The sequence below is a fragment of the Rhipicephalus microplus genome, chromosome 5, assembly GCF_043290135.1.
Source record: "Rhipicephalus microplus isolate Deutch F79 chromosome 5, USDA_Rmic, whole genome shotgun sequence".
Taxonomy (NCBI): Eukaryota; Metazoa; Arthropoda; class Arachnida; order Ixodida; family Ixodidae; genus Rhipicephalus; species Rhipicephalus microplus.
In genome coordinates this window covers 45,939,130-45,961,347 of record NC_134704.1, presented here as the reverse complement: position 1 = coordinate 45,961,347, position 22,218 = coordinate 45,939,130, and the positions used below count along the sequence as shown (strand labels likewise).

General features: G+C 47.3%; 2 protein-coding genes across 6 annotated transcripts in view; one reads left to right on the top strand and one right to left on the bottom strand.

Moving 5' to 3' along the window:
- The window catches only part of LOC142817763 (uncharacterized), a 379,761-nt gene that overhangs the window by 182,449 nt on the left and 175,094 nt on the right, over positions 1-22,218 (bottom strand). The window lies entirely within an intron of this gene.
- The window catches only part of LOC119174625 (uncharacterized), an 80,794-nt gene that overhangs the window by 54,984 nt on the left and 3,592 nt on the right, over positions 1-22,218 (top strand). For both annotated transcript variants that reach the window (XM_037425613.2, XM_037425614.2), the window contains exons 5-9: positions 2,338-2,417; positions 3,752-4,066; positions 4,768-7,404; positions 8,148-8,246; positions 20,405-20,518. In XM_037425613.2, the coding sequence (XP_037281510.2) occupies positions 2,338-2,417; positions 3,752-4,066; positions 4,768-7,404; positions 8,148-8,246; positions 20,405-20,518 (3,245 nt within the window). The remainder of the gene's footprint in view (positions 1-2,337; positions 2,418-3,751; positions 4,067-4,767; positions 7,405-8,147; positions 8,247-20,404; positions 20,519-22,218) is intronic.

The following is a 22,218-nucleotide window of genomic DNA, read 5'->3' as shown; positions in this document are numbered from 1 at the left end:
CCACACATAACGTGAAGGTTGGCTAAGGTGCTGTCACAGCCGATCATAAATTCGTAGCACATCATCTCTTGAGTGCGGCATTCCAGCTGTGACAGCTAATAGTTTAAAAATATTCTGAACAAACACGAAATTGAAAAATAAATCATGCAGCCAAGCATACCGGCTGATTCTTTGGTTTTTACTAAATCTTCAAAGTGAAGGCTCATTCACGTTAAACGTACATACGCTCCTATTTGACCATGTGACGACCTAATCTCTATTCCATATTTTTTATGATGGTGGCTTAAAAGTTCAGATGTTTTGTTTTTTTACTCTGTGTTTTCTTGTAAGCATGCTCCTGACGACCGCCTCCCTCTAATATGGTGTTAAATTTCCCGCGTTCAGCTTGATAGAAGAAAACGATGAGCTTTGCGCCTCCATTTTAGTGAGCGCGTGGGCTTGTTCGAAAAAGAATAGGGGAAGCCATCCTTTTGAAGATAGTTATCAGGTTGTCCACGGAAAGTGTACTAAACTTTGGTGCCTCAGTTTTGGAACATTGCTACAGGGACGCATTCAATGTGGTTTGGCGATTTTATTCTGGCTTCCAAACGTATCCCACTATAAATCTTCACTCTATCAAGTGTTTTAACACATAGGTTTTGAATTTTCAGGTGAAGTAAATGCATCTGTGTGGCCATCTCAAAATCTCATATCTCAAAATCTATAAAATCACTTTTTTGTGTCTTTTTCATACCCTTAATTCTTTCTGTATGGGTTTTCTTGCATTATATTTGTATTTTAAAATAAATTCAATGATAAACACAGTTGTAATGATCACAGAAAAAAGCACGGTGTACTTTCCTAGTCAATCCCCCATAGTGAGTATGAGCCACGTGATCAATAAAAACAAACAAGCAACTTCCCGTTCTTGGCTGATTCGAACGCTATTAAACGTCTGTCCTGGTTTTCGAGTCCGAGTTGATAGTTCAGCTGGCCACATATTTACCAACAGCACAAGTGTAAAAGATCTACGCGGGGTGAAACAGCGTCACTTTTGTGTACGAAAGTTTGTACCAAAGACACAGTCAGACGGATGTCCTAGGCGTCAAGGCTTAGGGAGCTCGATCTGAAACCTTGTCGTTCACACGGGGTTCGCGCCGGATGTGCTCTGATAGAGTAGGAGCAGCGGAAGAACGTTGACGATAAGAGTGGCAATAAGGATTTCAATCTTCGGCTTGCTCTTTCTGTTCGCGAAAACAAATGCCACGCATTTTTCTATAAACATGCCGCACGTCACAAACTTGTGCGCATTGTTGGTCTTTTCCCCCCTGAATTTCATTCATGTTTCCTTGGTGCCAGCAAAGAACATCATATCTGCGCCGGGTGCATGCGGGTAGTTAACGTTTCCGTGGTAGGCACTAAAGCCCTTGTCACATCTTGAATGCCTTATTTAACGATGTAACAAAGATAATAACAAAACCATAGTAGGTGCATTTAGGAGCATTCACTAATTATAGTGCCAGTGGGGATCGCATTACACTGAGTGATACCATCGTTCTTATTGCCAAAACAATTTCACATAATACTTTGCCTTATAATATAGAGTTTTTTTTATATTTGCACCTCAGGAAGTTTAGCACCTATCCATTTATGACTGTTACCGCCATAAAACATTGATATCGTGACTATCCCCATTTATTACTGTTCCCGCCCTGAGACACTGATGTCGTGACTATCCCTTTTTATGTCTTACCGCCCTAAGATTTCGATATCGTGACTATCCCCCTGTATGGCTGACATGACCTACATTTATCGGTTGAACGAACATAGCAACGAAAACAGTTTGAAAGAAGGATGGAAGAAAGGGGACAAAAACTATGTTTAGGAGGTCGGAAGTTTCTATGGTCACTGATGAACTGGTCATTCAGCTCGTTCATAGTTCAAGATTCTCAAGACAAAGGATAAAAACTTTTCAAATGCTCATTCTAACGCAATCTGTGTTCTAGGGTGTTCTCTGTGTTCATTTCTTTTATTCACGTTTTGTTTCTTTGTTCTGAATTTGTTAATGTTGTAACCCACTTTCCTTTGTAATGCTTCAGTGAATGAGGGTAACGAAAATAAATAAATAAATAAAATCTTGGCCAACAGAAATTGAAACTGAAGTGACATCGAAGTATTAACTTCCGACTTTCTTTGTGAAGAGTGTTTAGTCATTTGTGGTTACATTTAGTGCTGGCTTGCTATGCCGACTGAGATAGAAAATCGTTCATTTCTTTCCATTGGAATAAATGTCTATTAACTACTGAACCATATCTTTATAGTTTAAAAACGTCATTTTTTGCTCTCTTCGCGAGTCAGGCGGTCAAGCGGGTAACCAAGGATTCCCTTTTGGACCAGGAGGCACCGTTGGAGCAGACATCGATGGGGGAAGCGGTGCTGTAAGTTTAATCTTATTTGCGTTAGGGCAGTTCATGTGTGCATTCTAAGTACATCTGCACGCGAATTAAGCAAGTGGTGATGTTGAAAGGTTACAAATGTCACGGTGCGTACCCATGCATGTGACCTACACACAAATATGGTGCACGAAAGTTTGCTTGAAACACTGAAATAGTTGCCTACCGTTATAAATAATTCAAACACAATAATAAAGCAAACTAAAATCCCAGCTACAGTACATGCACGAACGTTTATTCTCCAAACAAGCCTTAAGAGGACGATTACTCTTCGCAACGCAAGGTAGTAGACCCGCCTACATATAGCTCAGGTATAGCGAACTATGTATATCATGCTACATTGCTACACAGAACATTAATAACCAGAACACTATATACATTGAACATTGGGCAGCGTGAAACGGCCAAAGTTTTCTTTCACACGAAGTTGGCATTCTTCCGCGGAGGCGAGCTTTTCTGCATGAATTTGGGAGAGAGAGAAAAAACTCTTTATTGAAAAGCAGAAAATTTAGCCGGCATATGCAAATTGTTGACTTGCTACTTTGCGTAGGGAAGGGGATCGGGATTGGGGATAGGGAGAGTGAGTCGTTAAGGTCCCTAGACCCTACGAGTGGTGCGATAAGAGGGCTCGTGGTGGAGCGAGTAAAAATTACTGCTTGCCATCACGTGTGCTTTCCACCATGATTTCTCTTCGTTGTGCTCGAAAGCCCTTAGTGCACGTTCACCATTCGTTTAGCGAGCAAAAAAAGAAAGAAAACAAAACAAAAAAAACAAACATAAGCTAAAAACGGTCCCACTCAATTTTCCGCCTTGGCTTTTGTCGTGTTGCATGCATTTAGACAGCAAAAAGCAGTCTTACCAAATGTTATGGTTACAGCGACGCCGTACTTTATCGGCCATAATCAGCTCCCGCGTATAATCCACATCTCCAATTGCAAACCATGGAAAAATGACGATCTTGCTTTTAAGTCGCTTTTTCTGCATTACTTAAACGTACTGCCGTGAAGCCAACTTGTGCAACGAAAACGCGGTTAGTGAAAAAAAAAACGTTTTACATTGAATAGCCTGATGTAGCGAACTAATTAACCCAATTCATTGCAAGTTAGATGTATACAAGTGTGACTGTTTTATCGATCTATTATCTGAGAACTGAACACATCACGCGAAGTGGATGAAGTTGGTCACTAAATATTCAAGTAAGATGAGATGCTTTAGGAAGTACGAAAAAGACATTTGGTGGCACACCGTATTTTACATGACTATTCGTGTGCAGCCTGCAGCATAACGTAATGAAGTCAAAACACTTTCTTTAAACTCAGGATTCTAGCAATGAGGATGGCTTCGCACCAAACGATCCCCGGAGGCCGTTCCTCTTCAGAAACGAAGACGAACGACCAGCCACTCCCACAGGTCCCGCAACTCGTGGCGGAGCTGGCCAGGGAGACGGCTCGTATGCCATTCAAGCGGATAACGGGAAGATTCAGTCAGTCGACTTCCGTCCGGGCAGCAGGCCCTTTCAACGTACCGGTCCGGGCAACCGTTTCGCAGCAAACCGGGGACCTTTCCGGCAGCCTGCTCTCGGAGCTACACACCGGGAAGACCCATTCAGACCCTACAAGCCTCCCCCTCTTGAGGTATGACTTTAGATATTTTGTACTCGGGAAATGAATACTGTCGAAGGGACAAAAAATGGATCAATTGCTATATACGCGCACAATAAGACCGTACCAGCTGCCACGTTATTGAACTTCTACAGAACACTTCACTCAAAAACCGACAAAGTACTGAAAAAGAAGTCAACGACAGAGTTTTGACAGGTTGCACGTACACCAGTAGTCAAGCTGTAATCTGAGTTTTATATGTATAAAATGACCAGGCTTCTCTTTAGCCGATAATGCTTCTATCAAATGCAGAATTAATTGCGCTTGTGTGGACGGTACTTTCGTTGACATCGCATTTTCGTAAAATTTGTGTGAGTGCGTTTCATTGACTTGAACATGACGTTCTTAGCTGGTGGATAAGAAGTAGGAATCTCAAGATCGACAAGAACTGCATAGATTAAGAATATATTTAGTTAAGATGTTAGCAACACTTGCTGTATTTACATGCTAAATATCTATGTCAATGGTAAACTTGACAGCCTCAATGCAGTAACGCTACAAATGCCCACAAAAACGATGAACTACAAAAGCTCATGAAGTGTACTGTCGTCGACGATGTGTCAGATATAGTATTTATTTTTGAAATTTTCTTTCAACAAGAACACAAGTCAGTGTATCACAGGATTTTTAAAAACAGAAACCACTTTCTTTATTTGTGTTTTTATTTTTCACAGAGTGGCCACCAGGATCCTATCTTCGTTCCGCAAGTCTTTTCCGGACCAGGCAGTTCAACTACTTCACTTGACGACACGGAACCGCAGCGCATTGATGGTTTCAAGTATCGACAGCAAGCTCCAGGTTTCGGCGGGTCAAGGTCTCCCGACGGTTTCCCCGGGAACTACCCTTACCGCAACACATATTCTTCTGGTGGCTCGCAGCCTACCACTGGAGCACGAGACCAGTTCCCCGGAAGACCGCAGCAACCTTTCTCTCCATTCGCAAACAGAAGGCCCGTACCAAGCGTACCCACAGCAAACTTTCCAAAACCCCAAAACCATTTTGCAAATCGGTTCCTTGACCGAACTCCCGCTGGAACCTTGGGAACACCGGTCGCAAGTCCAGCCGGTTTTAGCCCTCCATCTTTAGTTAGCATGGAAGTCATCCAATACGGCCCGCAGGGTCCGAAAGCTCAAAGCTTCAATGGAAGTGCACTTCCTGGGTCGTTGGCACCCCCAGGAAACCTACAACAGGTCGGTGGACCGTTGAAGCCGACGAGATTTCCCGGCAACCCGTTCTTAGCTAACAGGCTAATGCCTCGTCCTCCGGTACCAGTCAAAGGCAATGCAAACCGCGTCCTGTACAGCGAAGCACCACAGCAGGCGACTTTACCAAGGCGACATGGTGAACCGAAGGGCAACAAAGATGACTATGGTGGTGCTTTCGAAGGTTTGATCAGAGACGAGCGTCCAGACCTCTTGCAGCTGAAGCCCAAACAGAAGCCGTCTAGTTCCGCACAATCGCAGCCAGGGAACAACTTTGACTTCCTGGAAGACCTCCTGCCGTTTTATGAGAAGGATTTAGACATAGGAAAGAAGCCGAATGAAGCCGCTAATGGAGGTGACAGAAAACCCGTAATTCACAAACCCATAGTGCCAGAACATCGCGATTTGCTTTGTGATGACGACGACCCTAGGTTACTTGGCCCAGGTCAACAGTCCCCTGATAATATTGTTAGAAGACCGGAATGTATAAATAAGCCTAAACATGAAAATGGTGGTTCAGGTGAAGGAGTGAAATCTGATGGCAAAAATGTTGAGGCTCCTATCAACCCTGATGAGGAATTTTTAAACTACAGGAATCCATTTTCCGGAGTTCTTCCGTCTCTTGGAGCTCCAGAAAAGGTTGACAGAGACAGCAAGCAATTCCAGCGCCCATTCCTTGACACGGACAAAAAGGTGATCCCGGTGTTGATTGATCAAATTGGACCTGCTGTCGTACTAGATGGTGCCGTTGAAGCAAACAGAAACGGACTGGGTCCAAGTACTGGTAAATCCGACATTCCAGATAGGTCTTCTCCAGAACTCGGTGCCGGGAGCCCTGTTGAAGGAAGACGAGCATTCGGCCACAATGGAGTTTTTAGAACAAACTTCGGACCGTTTTCCGGTTCCTCCAGTGGCCAGTTCGGTCCTCGTGGTGCCGGCCCAGGGCAGGGCTTTGGTTCAGCTTCTGGCCCGCGAACTCAAGACGGTAACTTCTTGAGGTTCCCCAACGCTCCAGGTCGTAGTGGAAACGACCTGAGAAATACGCAAGACCCTTTCAATAGAAACTCGCAACCTTTCGGAGATCAACATTTATCTCCCCAACCACCGCAGCAAACGCTACGCTTCGGACAAAGGCTGAGCGGCGCGAGAAACCCAAATTCTCTCGTTCCTCCTCGGCGACTACCGAGCGCACAGCAACAACCTGAAAAGCGTATTTACTTCCCTCCACCACCACTCCACAGAAAAGCTGTACTTTCTCCTCCAGACGTTCCAGGCGGCCTAGAGAACTCGTTTAACGGCCGGGGACCGTTCAGTTTCTCTCAAAGTCAAGGGGTGACTAGGGCAGGACAGCCGACAGTCGGATCTTTCCAACCTGGGGCCCGAGCACAGGGAAATGATGGAGCCGTACTACCACGATTTGGCTTCGTCGACTCAAGACAGTTTCGACCACGGCCGAGTGCCGGCGCCGTCTCGGGAAGGGAAGACGTGGGCGGTGATGTGGATACCCTGCAGAAGTTTGTACATGACAACAGCCCACCGCCAGCTTCGTTCTCTTTTTCAGACGCTAAGAAGTCACCCTTAGTACCTCGTCGCCCATCCCTGAGCGGCGGAAGACGGAAGACGTTGAACAGTCCGCCCGGCGACTCTGGCAAAGGTGGCCAAGGACAAGTGACACGGGAAGCACCAGAAGGTGCACCGAGACAAGACCCAGCCAGCCTTTCGCGAAGACCGTTCCCTGATGGTAATGCACGCAACACCGAAGATCTGGACAGCAGGACTCCAAATGCCGTGCGAGGTCCTTTCAATTTCGTAGACACGCGTGTACCGTTGGACGTAGCTCGGCAACGGGTCGTCCAGCGTAGGCCTCAAGCTTTCGATTCACCACGTCAGCCTGGGAGCCTCCCTGCGCGTGCGGACGCACCTGCTCTGCAAGGGATTCCAGAGGACAGCATCTTGGACGATGGTCGGCAAGGTGGTTTCGATGGTGCACCCGAAGATGTAACGAGGCAGCTTTTGCCAACAAACAGGCGGGTTGGTGGTATTAATGGAGAACTGATAGGCCCTGCAGTGATAATCCCTCAAACGGGGCCTGTGCGTCAGCCAGTTAAGGTGAGCAATTTTTTCGTTGTGGAGTTATAGCTCTACAAAATAAAGACTCGGCCTTTTATTGCATAGACCTCTGCTCTCATGATAAAGTGCGATTGTGCGGTAATGTCATTAGGAGGCCGTAGGGCCGTTGCTTCTGCCTTGGTATTTTCAATATTCATCAATTCCGGTTCGTACATATTTCTACCATTATTTATTTGCGGTAGTTATCCTACATTTAGATTAAGACCAGTGTAATTACCCGGCTAATGTTTATTTCTCATAGCAGTCGAGAAATGCTGGCTGAGAGCTTACTAAACCGCACATTAGCTTAAGTGTTCTCGTTTGCGTCGTAATGCTACTCTTCGCACTTCAATACATGAAACATTATAGGTATATATTTATTGCACCTGTGCTTAATTTGTCTTTATTCATTCTATTTTATTTCTCATATTTTATTGTATATGGGGTTGTGCAGCTGCACCGTGTAATGTGAGATGTGGGCAGTACTACTCAATATTTACACACGACTAACTTTGTCTATGGCTCGACACGTTATTAGGATCGAATAAAAATCAATATTGAGTTCATGTCACCGATGACATTTACGCCATTTATGCAATGAACGCTTTTATCCGGTTATAGCAACCTGACCATTTACTTATCTGCCTAACTGCACGTTCAGCTGTGTCTTTCAAGCGAGTTGTCTTAACGGTGTATTCGGGTATACAAATCCGCTTTAACAGCGCGTGAATTTTTTTTTTCAGATGCCCCGGCCCATTCTTCTGAAGGTTGAGAGGGTGCCACTCGGAGGAACTGCCATCCCTGAGGACTTGGTATCCGACAAGAATCCACAAGATATCCAGGTCTGAATCTCTCGATTTTGCAAAAGGTTGTTACGTATTTCTCGCCTCCGCTACACCGAACTCTTCAACGAGGGGTTACATGGGCACTATTGCGGTAATGGGCACATGATCTTGGCCGGGGGGGGGGGGGGTAGAGAGAAGTAGAGAAAGGAGTGATGGACGTTCACTACCTAATTATTTATTAATATATGCTGCCACCTTGCATAGCACGATATTGCATGTTTCCATACATGTTACATGTTATCAGTAAGTGTAATACGTGTTAGTAATACTATCGAGGGTTTTACGTAAAAAAACCGCGATAGTATGGTGAGGAACACTGCGGTGAAGTACTGCAAAAATTTCGACCACCTGGTGTACATTAACGTGCACGGACCTCGCACAGTACATGGTTCTCTACATTTTGGCTACTCCGAAATACCACCGCAACAGCTGGGATCGAACCCGTGACCTTCAGAGTGTAATACATATTTTAAACTTAGTCTAGCAATTAGTTATTCTACAGTCTAGCAACATCGGTGCACTGGCGAGCCGTGCCGTACCACGCTGCCTGCGTTGTGATCTTCTGTATTCCGGCCAACGATATTGTTTTCTGGTGAGCTCCACGTGCAATGAAACTATTTCCGCCTCCTTCAGCTTGGTATTGAAAATCGAACAATTTGCAGAGGCTGAAGCGGAAGGTGACGGCTCGAACCCACGAAGCACATTAAGTCGCACACGCCATGGCAAAATGGCTGTTAACGGCAGTGGGCGTGGCTCATTGCCGGTGGCTGCTATAGGCCTCATTTTAACGTGAAATAACCTTTTACAGGCCATGTTTCGCATATGCCCCGCAACATTGAACCATCTGCTTCTATTTTGCGCTGAAAACTGCAATGTGGTGGGTGGCCGTGTCATGGCCCCTACAAAAACACACAGAATTGAAGATCGGGTATTTCGTAGCGCTGTTTTTTATCGAAGCCAGAACGAAAAAGAGCGAAATCACGCCGTACCGTGCATTTCTTGCCAGCGGAACGCGTAGTGTCTGCACAACTATTGAAATACGACGAAACTGCGTGGTTGTTTCTTATTACAACAATCACAACAACCACTTAGTGATCAATGATGATGATATCTTTCTACGGATGGCACTCATAATCGCCAGAAGCGAGCACCTTCATCGTCATCATTATGATCGTATTAAGGATGATTTCTATTTGGCCTCATTTGAGAAGGTGGAGCTGGATATTCCAACATGATGACAGTCATGTACAAGATAAACACAATGATACAAAAAGTTGAATAAAAGATTTTGACCAGTGCCGCTAACAACAACAAGAGCAACAAACGAAACACAGAAAGCTTTGTAAACTTGTGCATTCATTGACTACTGTGGGCCCCTATGTAACCTAGATTACTTTTGCCTCTGAGCCATTCAAATGATTATTATAGCTGTATGCCAGTGATATTCAGGTTCTAGTCAGTTGACGCGCGTGACTCGTCTTCAAAAAGGTAAAAAAAAGAAGTTCACAGATGTTCGTGCCTCGCCGCGCGTGGATTGACAGACTTCAGCTTTTTTGTCGAATAAACGCATGCTGAATACAAGGCGTTCAGAAAAGTACAACTCTTCTGACAACATTGGTGGCTTTAACAAAGTCAGCAATGTGCAATGCGCCTCTGAGGAAGCCCGAAAACTGAATGAGCACAACTGCTGCGAAGTATGTGGTACACTACTGCAATAACTGTGACTGCCGACCCTATTTTGGTGGCTGCATGATGTACCGTGGTACCAAGCTGCCTTGGGGGCTTTACATGCCTGGTGGTAAAGCCGCCAGAGGGTGCTTTGGTAACGCAGTGCGTGCAAGTACGTCTCGAACATTAGTCAAATAATAAGAAAAGCTAATATTTCTGTTGAAGTTTTTGAGATTTCTTTGCGTTTTGTAAAATTTACGTGCCAATAGTAAGAATGCGTCGTCGTCTGCCTCTTGCCCGTGCGTCATCATCACTTCGCCTTACCTTTCGATATGAATAAGAACTAATTACAAGCTTCATACGACGTTGACAGTCAGCTTCTATCCCGAGCTCTGTCGGACGAGCGGTACACCACCTTATCTTCGAGGTACGATAAAAAATGCCCGACTCTGTTACTGGGAAAATGGCTAAAACGGCTGGATCGTTTTCTCTTACACTTGTTCCAACGTAGACAACATTTATTTCGCGTAATCGATATTTTTTTTCAATCGCGCGAGCAAAACTCTAGAGAGATACGAGCAAGTCAAGATCTTGGGAAGCAGGTCGGCGAAATCGACTATAAATGAAGCCAGGCGTTCCAGGCAGCCTTTTCCGAGAGATTTATTGTAAGAAAAGTAATTTTAATGTCTAGCGGTCGATCGAGCTGGCTCGAAGCGGTAGAGATCATGGCAGCGCATACCCGAGGGGCTCCACGAAGTCGTTGACCACGCAGACCAAAGGAGGGAATTTTGTTGATCAGCGTCCAACTTTGCTCAGTCTCTCACGGGCACGCGCGTGCCGTCGCTCACCGCTCTGAGTTCCTTGTCGAACGACAGCCAGGGACACTTGCCGAATTCACAGACGATCCCTCGAGCACCTTCGGCATGGCTGAGTGACCCTGTAATCCTCTTCTTCCGGTGGTTGGAAGTTCATCACGTCGACAATCACGGCTATCGGCTGTAAAACTTGCGGCGAATCTTGTCGTGAACTCGCATTCGAGCGGCGGTCCAGTTGGTTACATGAGTGGCGGTCCACGTGGCAACTTGAGCGGCTCGGGTGGCGATCCATTTCTTCGTCCGCGTAACGTTCCATGTTGTGGCGACTGCTACGATGTCCTGACGGCGGGCTGTGCTCCTCGTACTCGACGACTGAGCCTTCCTGGCTCTCGGTAATGTGATACTCGTCGTAGTACACCTGCCGTTGACTGGTCGAGCTGATTCGCTTCTCCGCCTTCTCGCCCACGTCCCGAGGTCGCGAGTGGTGGCGAGCCGGCGGAGTGTTCGTGTAGTACATGTGTCCCCTCTGGTGCTGAATTCCCTTGCCGGGTGGCCGCTGCTCTCCGATGTTCATGCCGGACGGGCGGCGCTCGTAGACCTGGACCTCGACGTAGTTGCGCGCCTCGTCGTCGTCCTCGTACTCGTCGTTGAAGTACCTCTCGGCGTACACGGGACCCGGGTCGGCCATGGCCCTGAGCATCGTCTCCGATGGCGCCGGTGCCTTGTACGGACCCACCTCCTTTTTGCTCTTCGAGCACTTGGTGCACTTCTTGGACTCGGTGGAGGCCTCAGAGACGTCGGTTTTATCGGATGCTGCGCTCTTCTGAGACTTTTCGGACTTGTCAGACTTGTCGGACTTCTCGGACTTGTCTGACTTCTCAGACTTCTCGGACTTCTCTTCTTTGGGCGGCTCCGGGGCTTTTGGTGAAGTGGGCTTGGCGGAACCCTTGCCGGAACCCTTGCCGCTCTTGGGAGTCTTGGGGCTCTTGGATTCCTTGCCTTTCTTGTCTTTCTTGTCCTTCTTGTCGTCCTTCTTGTCGTCCTTGCCCTTCTTATCGTCCTTGCCCTTTTTGTCGTCTTTGTCCTTGCCTTTCTTGTCCTTCTTATCCTCCTTGCCACCCTTCTTTCCGTCGTCGTCCTCCTCGGGCATGGTGACGGCTGCGGCGGCCTAGGACGACGGAAGCCCGGAGGACCAGGCGAGAGCTGCGGCGATGGCGTCCCGGGAACCTACTGGCAGCTTGCGCCGTTCGAACGAGCCCCGCGTGCTCCCACGGGCCGGCTTGCGCTTCGCCGTCTTCCTCAGCGCGAGCGCGAGCCTTGCTACGAGCGTTCAGACAAATGTAAAATGTAATGCATCTTAGGGCCTATACTTACGTTTTTTTTCCTAAAATGCCATTTTCGATGTCTCAGAATTAGCGTTTAGAAAAAAATTAATAAAAATAAACACGTTGTAGAGGTACGCTTGTATTTACCTTGAACCTATTGCAACTGGCCTTCGTTATTTAGGCATGGTGGCAAAAATATTTCTACAATTTACGATGATGCCTTCTCATCGATCGTTGAGGTGCGTTTACATGGAACTCGTGTTTTTTTTTCTGAACCTTCTTGTGTGTTTTTTTCTATTCCGGGGAACACAGGAAAAAGAAGAAACACAAGGTAGAATAAGAGAAGTCACGTGCTGGTCCTTTTGGACAGAGAAGTAGACAACGAAGTGGACGTTTGGGTACAAAGTGCAAAACACCTACGAACGTTTTTAATCACCTTTGATTAACGCGAATCGGTCATTCCAGCGACGCAGGAAGCGCCACGTAACCGTGCTGGCCGAAGCTGTCAAACGGTCATAAACTGCAACGCAGTTCGGTCTATCAGTAGTCATGAACCAATTAATGAATGCGTGTTCACGCTCTGCGACGCTGACGTGCACGCACGTGACATCACCGTCTCGTCCGCTATTTCGACCTTCCGCTGCGCCACCTATACTCGCTGGAATGATCGAATCGCGTTAAAAAGCTCGTTTCGCGGACATTCCGGCGTCGGCGTCGGCATCGTTGGTTGTGAGCAAAAAATCATCATCTTATGCGAAATCGAAAAATCGAGAACGATGCAAGTAAAATAAGTAAATAATAAAAAAATCCTGGAGCACAATGGGGACCAAACCATGGTTGTTTGGGTCTAAGTAGGGATTGAATCCTGGTTGTGTGCGTGGCAAGCAGATGCTCTACCACACGGCCACGCCTCTGCTTGTGGAAACAGTGAAAAGAGCTTTCTCCACATGGACATGCAGTGAAAGTAGCTTTCATGCTTCACAAACACACGCGTCCTGTATACGTGCTTCACGATGCAACATGAAACATTGCAGTAATAACGCGTGGTACAAGCGTTCATTGCCAGCGGGCGTCTGAATATGCGACTACCATAATGGCTGCCTGGTTGAAAGCCAGTATATCCCACTACAAAAGGCACACACGCTACTGCACCTATTCCCTTAAGGCCACGTAGTGGGTGCATAGCAAACTCGGAAAGGTTTCATGGACTAAGTGTTTCAAGTACTCACTATAGACAGGATGTCGCTATCACGTTCAACTCCTAAAAACGAAGCTTTATGGTCCCCTAATTTTTATTTGTCAGGACTGTATATATTTGTCTTTTTTCTTTGTAGCTTTTGAGCTTTCTTTTTTAATTTGACGAGGTCATCATTGTTTGAAATGGCTAAACAGTTCATTCCAAAACCTTTGCCTTCAGCAAGTGAACCAGTTTAATAAGCAAGGCACCGTCGATTCAACGTCCTATCCCCAGGAGTGGGTCGCACCAAGATTCTGAGGAACCAAACACGCAACCACCTGGTCACGTAGAGTTTCATAAAAAAAAGCTTGTGAGAAACTAGACTGGACCACACGGTTATTGTTACTGTAGTCCTCTGACCATAGCTCATGCCCAATGCAGGAGATCGGCCTAGTGGATGGTGAGCTTTTCTACATGGTTTTGTAGAGCCCACAAGCAGTTATGCCTTGAGAAACATTGCAAGAAAGCGCTCACCATTTTCACTTTTCTTGTAGAATTAATATTTAGAAACAATATTACTGACATTTTACCTAAAGCGTAATTTCTTTAGGTGTAATTAAGAAATTAAATACCTTGATCAAATGTGCAACTTAGTGTAACTTCATTATATCATGGTAAATATGCAACTGATTTTGCTTGAAATTTCGACAGATTTGTTGCCCTTTCTGAGGCTTATATTCAATATATCAAATGCGATGCAGTGGGCATTAGGTTCAAGTTCTTTTGTGAAAAATTCGCAGGCGGTATAGTTAAATATTATATTGATCTGAATTGCCAATTATCAGTAATAAAATATTTCAAGCCGGAAAATTGTCGCTAGATATTTTCTCAGTATGGTTCATAAAATAATTAGTGGCGAAGAAAACGTCCCTGTGGCTTTATTCAAGAATAGTGGCTACAAATGACAATATAACGGGTGTTGCGGATGGAAGAGGAAGTTGCTGATGGCAGAAGAGAAGAGAAGAACTAGTGGTTTCACAAACCACGAGCGTGGTGGTTAAATTTTACATAGTTCAGAGCGACGTCCAGCACTCTGCCGCGTCGTTTTATGCCCTGTCGGGCTCCTCCTCTACGAGTCGACCACCAATCACGCACACACAGGTGAGGGGGGCGAGCATGCAAGGACCACGTGAACACTGCACTTTGGTGGCGCCAGCAGGGCTCTTCCTCGTCGTGTGTGAGCCTTTAGTCGAGAGTGCCCACGATCCTAGCCGCATACTTCAAAGGGTCCGCCGATTATGTTCGCTCAATTAGCGGGGCGATCCGCGGCAGCCGCCGCGGTCTCCCCCAGGAAGACGCCGTCCCTGCTGTCCTCTTGGTGGCGTCTTGGCGACACTACGTCTCGTACTCCGGGACAATGCCTGGCGGGCATAGGCAGTCAGCCGGTCGGCTACTTGACAATTGATTAAACAAGCGCCGATCTTTTGAGAGGTGCCCGGTTCGTGGAATCCTCTGGGGAGAGCCCTTTGACCAGCGCCGTCGTCGTCTGCCGTTTAACGCGCCAACGATGCGTGACTGGCCCAGGCGGGAGATAGAGTGGCGGCTCCAAAACCCTCTTTGGCGACATTCCACCCCGTTGGCGCCGCTGTCAATCAGTAGGCGACGTCTCGTGGGGCCGGCCTCTGTTGCTTCCTCCGTCCAGACGTGGCGAGACTGTCCTTTTTGCACTAATCCGGCGTGGCAAATGACTCGCTGGGTCAAGGCATAGCCCGATCGCTACAGCTCCTCCGCCGACGGGAAGATCTCGGACGTCGGGTAGTATAAGCTGCTCGACGGGAGAGATCACAGTAACCGCAGTCTCCCAACACCACTGAAACCACAAAGACCAACCACTAGAACCAGCAAGCGCCGGCAATGAGTTTTCGGCAACCAGGCCGGTCTTTCAAATGTGCCACAATGCACCTACGCTTTTTTTTCTTTTAAATGGCAACCACACTAATACTCTTGCCCATAGCTAAATATTTCGATTACTCCAAATACCCCTTAAAATCATTACGGAAAACGTCCCTCAACGTTCCGTATAACACGACGCTCAGCTAAAGAATTCAACTGATCCCTGAGCACATACCAAAATAACAAAGGGTAATGCAATTTCGTATACTAACACGCTTATTTGCTGAATGTAGTTTCATATCAGCCCATGGTTTTAAAGAACGCACAAGACTTTGCTGTGCGCTCTAGCACGACATCTTACTCTCATCCAAAGAGCGCTAGCATACCCACACGCACCTAACCATAGGCGATATCTCTCTCACCTAGGTATCCTTAAACCCTCATCTGAACGTGAATTTTCTCAAGGAACAAACGCAAGGAACAATCACACTTGAGGTACACGTCAGGAGTGCGTAACAAAACAGGCGTTAATTTTGCGCCAAAACCCCTGTACCGAATTTTTCTCCCCATGAGCATTTCGAAAATTGCTTTTGTTTAGTTTTATTCTAAAACCTTCCCAAACATTGCTCATTTACTCTATTGAAGACGGCATGCGATGCCGCGCTTCACTAAAGGGCACGAAGCATAGAAACTCCTGCTCCACTCGACCAACGTTACCACGCTTTCCAATTTAGTGGGCAAACCACACTTCATTTACGATTTTTGTTTTCTCAAAGAAAAACTAATTTCGAAGCAGTCGGTTGACCGACGCGGGTCACTGCTTCCGCATAACGCTTAACACTTCAACTCGAAATTTTGACAAAGCTTACACGCAAACAAAATCTAGAGGGAAGAAAAAAGTGTCCAAGCAAACTAGCTGTGGAGATGACACAGCAACACCACTTTAAAACCAAATATAACCAAACTTCAAAATAAACTCCTGTGTCCGACTCTCCCTCCTACAGCTGTCGCTCCCCCTTCAGCCGTACACGCGGCGCTCGTGGACTTCGACTCTGAAATCGCGCGAGACAACCACGTGCACGAGCAACAAGCTGAACTGCAGCGCTCCGCCTCATTCGCGATTTTGGCAGTCTTGTATCAGTTCGGCGTAGGAGACCGGAGCGATGCGTGGGACAGAGTGGCCATGCTTTCTTTGGGCTAGCTCGCGTGTGGTGCTTAGCTATTGTGGCTTTTCCTTTTCCTCTAGGACCCCTTCTACAATCCCGTTCCCGCAAAGCTTTAAATCTCCTGCGTACATTCCGTCGCGGGGATGCGCGCTGGGGCCTACCCTTCCGCAGTTGGAACCTTACTTTACGCCACAAAGGACCTTTCTTTGAACTGGCTGCTAACCTACTCTTGGGCCGCTCGCCCGGCTGATTGCCCCCTCTTTCACCCCTTCGCTTTGTCGCTCGCGTACGCCTCTCTCGTTTCCGGCGACGTCTGCGACCGACCTGTCCTGCACTGCTGGTGAATTCGTTGCCGGTTGAGTTATCAATGGTTTTACCGCTCAAGGGTGCCTCTGCACCACCTGCCACAGTGTTTCGGCACTTTGATTTCTTGGCTCTGTCGCCCTGTCTGGCCGATTCACCTGTGCTAACGCTGTACTCAGGTGCGCCCTGAAACGTTCTGTGGATAGAACGGAAAGACCGGCGCTCTCCACGCAATTCCATTCGCGAACCCGCTTTCCTCTTACTTTTCGTCCGGTCGCTCGGACGCATGCAATGTAATTTTGACGCTGCTGCCAAGCTCTTATTTGCTACGCTGACAGGTTTTGCGCCTTCTTTTACACGCGTAGTACTGTTCGTCTTTCTCGCGGATTTGCGACGTCTCTTTCGTCTGCGCCGCTTTTTGCGTGTCACTTCCGAGCCTCCCGATCGCACCTCACACTCGTGAACCCTCTCACAGCTTTCGTCAGCTGTCTCAGTCGCGCGGTCTAAATGATTTTCGCCCTGGTCATCTTTATTCTCACCCTCTAGACCGGCGGACTGGTTAACACACTCAGGAACAATGCAGCTGTTTCCCTTCGAAACATCTTGCTCGCATTTCTGAGAGCTGTCTGCAACTGCACTGATACCCTTCTCTACGCTCGCTGCTTCTGAGCCTTCTCCGGTGTTCTTGCCTACTTCGACCTCATTTGCAAGATCCACCGCCGCGACAAACACAGTTGAGGTCTGTGCCAGATTCTCTACAGCTATTCTAGCTGTTTCGCTAACAGTTAACTGGCAAAGCACCTCGTCGCACTCGCTCTGGCCTTCGTCGGCCTCTCTACTCAGCGCAGCTTCATTCGCAGCACTATAACTCGATTCGCCTTTGAATCCGCTGCTACGTTCACACGTGCTAGCCTTCTCTAAAGCTCTGGGCTGCACCTCGCACTTCTCGTGCGCTACACTTGCGGATGGCTGAATCTTCCACTGCGTTGCCTCGACTTTTTGTTCCGACAGTTCAATATCTAGGCTGAGTGCTCGCTCGAACTCTTCACCTCGCTCCCGTTGTTCTATCTCCCATTTGCGCTCACTATTCACCTTGGTGCTATGAGAGACACGCGGACCTCTCTCAGGCTTGGTTTTAATACCAGCACACCGCCGCGCGTTCTTCAACGGAGCGTTCATGAGCTTGCACTCAATTTGCTTTCTGTCAACTCTGATGCCGAAGCACCGCAGTAAGGCTGCCTTAGCTACATTGTAACTGTTGAACTCGTCCTCGGAAAGGTACCCTATTCTACCAATTAAGTCGCATGGAAAGACACTCAATAAGGCGATAGACCAATAGTCTTCGTCGAGCCCTAGGTCTGTGCAAACATTCTCGTAAGCGGTTAGGTAACTCTCTATATCCTCGCCCTCTTCGAATGGATGGATCCTCAAATTTACTTGAGACCATCTAAGGCACTGTATTGATCTTCTTGTCTCTTACAGTTTTCCCTTTAGGGTTTCCTTCCACTGCTCTCTCTCTTGCTCTCGCCTTTCCTGACACTTTTTCTCGCGCTCCTGTTCCTCACGCCTTTCCTGACGCTCCTGTTCCTGTTGCTTTTGAATCTCGTTCCACGTTTCTTTAATTTCTTCACTGGTCAGATTCAAGCCCTCGATAGCGCCAATAATTGCGTGTTTCTTCATCCCCGCATCTACTTCTGCTCCCAGCTCTTCCCCAAGAATCAGGAGCTGACTCTTCAACAAACGCTTCCAATCCATGACAGAGAACTAGTGTGGTGCAGCTCACTCTCTACCCAGAAGTTCCGTTAACAACTGCTTCTGTGGTAGCCTCTACCAGCGAAAAGATTGCACTTCTATCTTATCAGCCTGGCAACCAAAAAAACCAAAGCCAGCACTCACCAGTCCACAGCTGCCAGTCTCCATAATCTCGGCGTGTTGTTGATTCTCCGTCCTCCAGGCTCACATCCAACCACTTGCCATCCAGTTGTTGCGGATGGAAAGGAAGGTCGCTGATGATGGCATCCCACCGCTGCCAACCAGTTGTTGCGGATGGAAGAGGAAGTTGCTGATGGCAGAAGAGAAGAGAAGAACTAGTGGTTTCACAAACCACGAGCGTGGTGGTTAAACTTTACATAGTTCAGAGCGACGTCCAGCACTCTACCGCGTCGTTTTATGCCCTGTCGGGCTCCTCTACGAGTCGACCACCAATCACGCACACACAGGTGAGGGGGGCGAGCATGCAAGGACCACGTGAACACTGCACTTTGGTGGCGCCAGCAGGGCTCTTCCTCGTCGTGTGTGAGCCTTTAGTCGAGAGTGCCCACGATCCTGGCCGCATACTTCAAAGGGTCCGCCGATTATGTTCGCTCAATTAGCGGGGCGATCCGCGGCAGCCGCCGCGGTCTCCCCCAGGAAGACGCCGTCCCTGCTGTCCTCTTGGTGGCGTCTTGGCGACACTACGTCTCGTACTCCGGGACAATGCCTGGCGGGCATAGGCAGTCAGCCGGTCGGCTACTTGACAATGGATTAAACAAGCGCCGATCTTTTGAGAGGTGCCCGGTTCGTGGAATCCTCTGGGGAGAGCCCTTTGACTAGCGCCGTCGTCGTCTGCCGTTTAACGCGCCAACGATACGTGACTGGCCCAGGCGGGAGATAGAGTGGAGGCTCCAAAACCCTCTTTGGCGACATTCCACCCCGTTGGCGCCGCTGTCAATCAGTAGGCGACGTCTCGTGGGGCCGGCCTCTGTTGCTTCCTCCGTCCAGACGTGGCGAGACTGTCCTTTTTGCACTAATCCGGCGTGGCAAATGACTCGCTGGGTCAAGGCATAGCCCGATCGCTACACGGGTTCTGTAAATTGCAGGCACTTCTTTCAAACACGTGCCGGTGGCTATGGCAGTACCCCCTATTAAAAGTAACAGTAAATATTAACTTCAAATAAAAATAGCAGTACCAGCTATTAAAAATGTAAGGTACATTTTTAATACGGGGTAGTGTTATATTTTTTTGCAGAATCAATAAAGTAAAGAATAAAATATCCTGTAACTTTACTTATGGTATTTTCTGTTTTTTTAATTCTGCAAGGTTTTGTTTCTTTTCATTTGGCTACTTGGTTGCGTAGGTGGTTCTGTAACACTGCGTAGCCCATCGTGCGAGCTCGGCCATGAATCGGGCACTGCAGTAAAAGTTCCTTCTGGGCATGTGTAGTTTTTGACGGAGATAGCACATTCAGTAATGCTTGAAGTACTCATTTATTACAGCCATGGTCAGAGATGACGTTTTCGTTAAATGGTTATGTAATTAGAATAAAAAGTGGTGTGTAGAACGAGGCATGTGTGAGCTAGAGTGATTAGGTGTCAGGTAACTATATATTCATCTCTATTGTTAAAAGAATAAAGTATTTTAGCTTTCTTAGGTTGTGGCTTTTCCCTACTTTTTTGGTAATATGCCCACGCTAAAACTCTGGAATCGAATACTAAAGACGGTATAGTAGAACGAATGCATAACACAACCAAAAAAGAAGTGACAGCCTGTCAAGGTAAGAGGGGCTGTTAATTGATTGATTGGGGTGCGGTGTTTCACGTCCCCAAACCACGTTATGATTATGAGAGACGCCGTAGTGGAGGGCTCCGGAAATTTCGACCCCCTGGGGTTTTTTAACATGCACCCATATCTGAGCTTATGGGCCAACAGCATTTCCGCCTACATCGGAAACGCAGCCGCCGCAGCCGGGATTCGATCCCGCAAACTGCTGGAGAGGGCCTTTTAAAATCGAAGAGTTTTTTTTTCTTTTGGATTCTTTCACTATTGTAGGCTTTTGTACAAGGGCCTGAACAGAAGCTCGGCCAAGATATCACCAACCAGGAGTTGCTGCGTCGAGGTGCGAACTCAGCAGGAGCCGGTGAAGACGGGGGCAGCAGAAAAGAGGTATGTGTGACTGAAAAAGGTGGTCAAAACAAACGTGGCTGATTCCCTTATATAGGAATCGGTATAACACGAAAGCGAAACGTGTTTTCACAGAAGTAGCCACCGTGAACGTTAAATGTGCATTTTTTCAGCAACAGCAACAAATCGCTAAGTCACCTTAAGGACGGCAAGCAGCTAGAAACTTGTAGCGGAAAGCACGCACGAAATCAGCATACAAAGGGGCGAGCGCGCACTAACAACAAGCAGAAAGAAAGACGAACGAAACGAGCGAATAAGTATAGACAGGGCAAGTGCGAACAACTGTCACACTTCTTCCTGCGTCGTGTGTCAGCAGCGTGCTCCTTGCGCGAACGCGGCCGCGGCAGCGCGCGAAGTAACCCTTCGTCCTCTACCGAATTGCGAGTCTGATAAGCCGCGCGCGCAGGAGAGACCACGCTCCGTGGAGAAGGCGTATGGCGGAGGCGACGACCTTTAGAGCGCCCCCTTACGTGACCCCATCTCGCCATCGCACCACTGATAACAAAAACGTGCTCAAGTTTCGAAGCTCGGAGGGTTGCCAAACGGTGTATAGTGTATATAAATGGCTTGCCACTTGCACTTCAGGCAACGTACGAAAAAAGAATTTACTATTACAGCTCATGTTGTTAAGTTCCTACCGTTAAAAACGACTACAACAATAATGCGCCATACAATTTAATTGTAATTGGACTTTTATTTATTATGGACGAGCCGCATGATCGACAAACACGCTGAGCCACCTCGCTCGACGAAATCTGTTTTCCGAGAAGCAGCAGCCAATATGTGTAGTGTTGTAGAGACTTTACACCCTGTTCCGGCGTGGCTTGGACTTCTGGACGTGTGTGTGTTTACTTCACTTTCGAAGGTCCGTTGGACTGTATGCAATTGTGTCTTGCGCATGTGTGCATATGACCATAACTTTGAGACGATGAATTGTATACATATATGTGACAACATTTGATTGCATTATTTCCATGCATTAAAGAAAAAAATCACGCTTTTTGCTGAAGTGGTTAGTGCTGCGCGCTGAAAATCCAGAGGTTTCTTATTTGATTCTACACGAGGAACGCTTCCCTTCTAATCTTTTTCTTTGCAATCTTTTATTATATGTTTTTCAACGTCACTTCCGTGACGGAAGTACGTCAGTGGAGCCGTGGTGGACCCCGGCCTAAAGCACTTTTGTGGTAAAAATATGAGAGGTCGACGGGAGGTCGTTAGTTGGTTAACCAGCTGTAATTTCAATTTTTCAACGTGTGATCATTTGTGTGTGGGTAGAAGTTAGCTTTGGTTTATTATTGATCAAACCTGAAGTCGGATAAGTGTGAACAGCTAACAACTCATCCAACCAAAATTGAACTGATCAGCCAATGGAAACAGGATCAGTATTTGGAAAGGAATAAAATTCACTGCTAAAACATTCCGAACAGGTGGCTGACCAGCGAAGCTGACACATGCCCCTTTGTTTACTATTGGGTTGATGCAGTTGGCTAATTGACGATTCAATTATCGATTACGTTTGACCGAAATTCCTAATTGATGCTTGCGACTCGTGTGTTCCCCTCGTCATATTGAATAGACCAGTAGTGAGTTGTGGGGCTCTCCCAATTTCGACATCTGAGGAGGACATGCCTAGCCACACAAAGCTTGGCTCTATTAACGCAAGGGGGAAGGGGAGGGGTCAA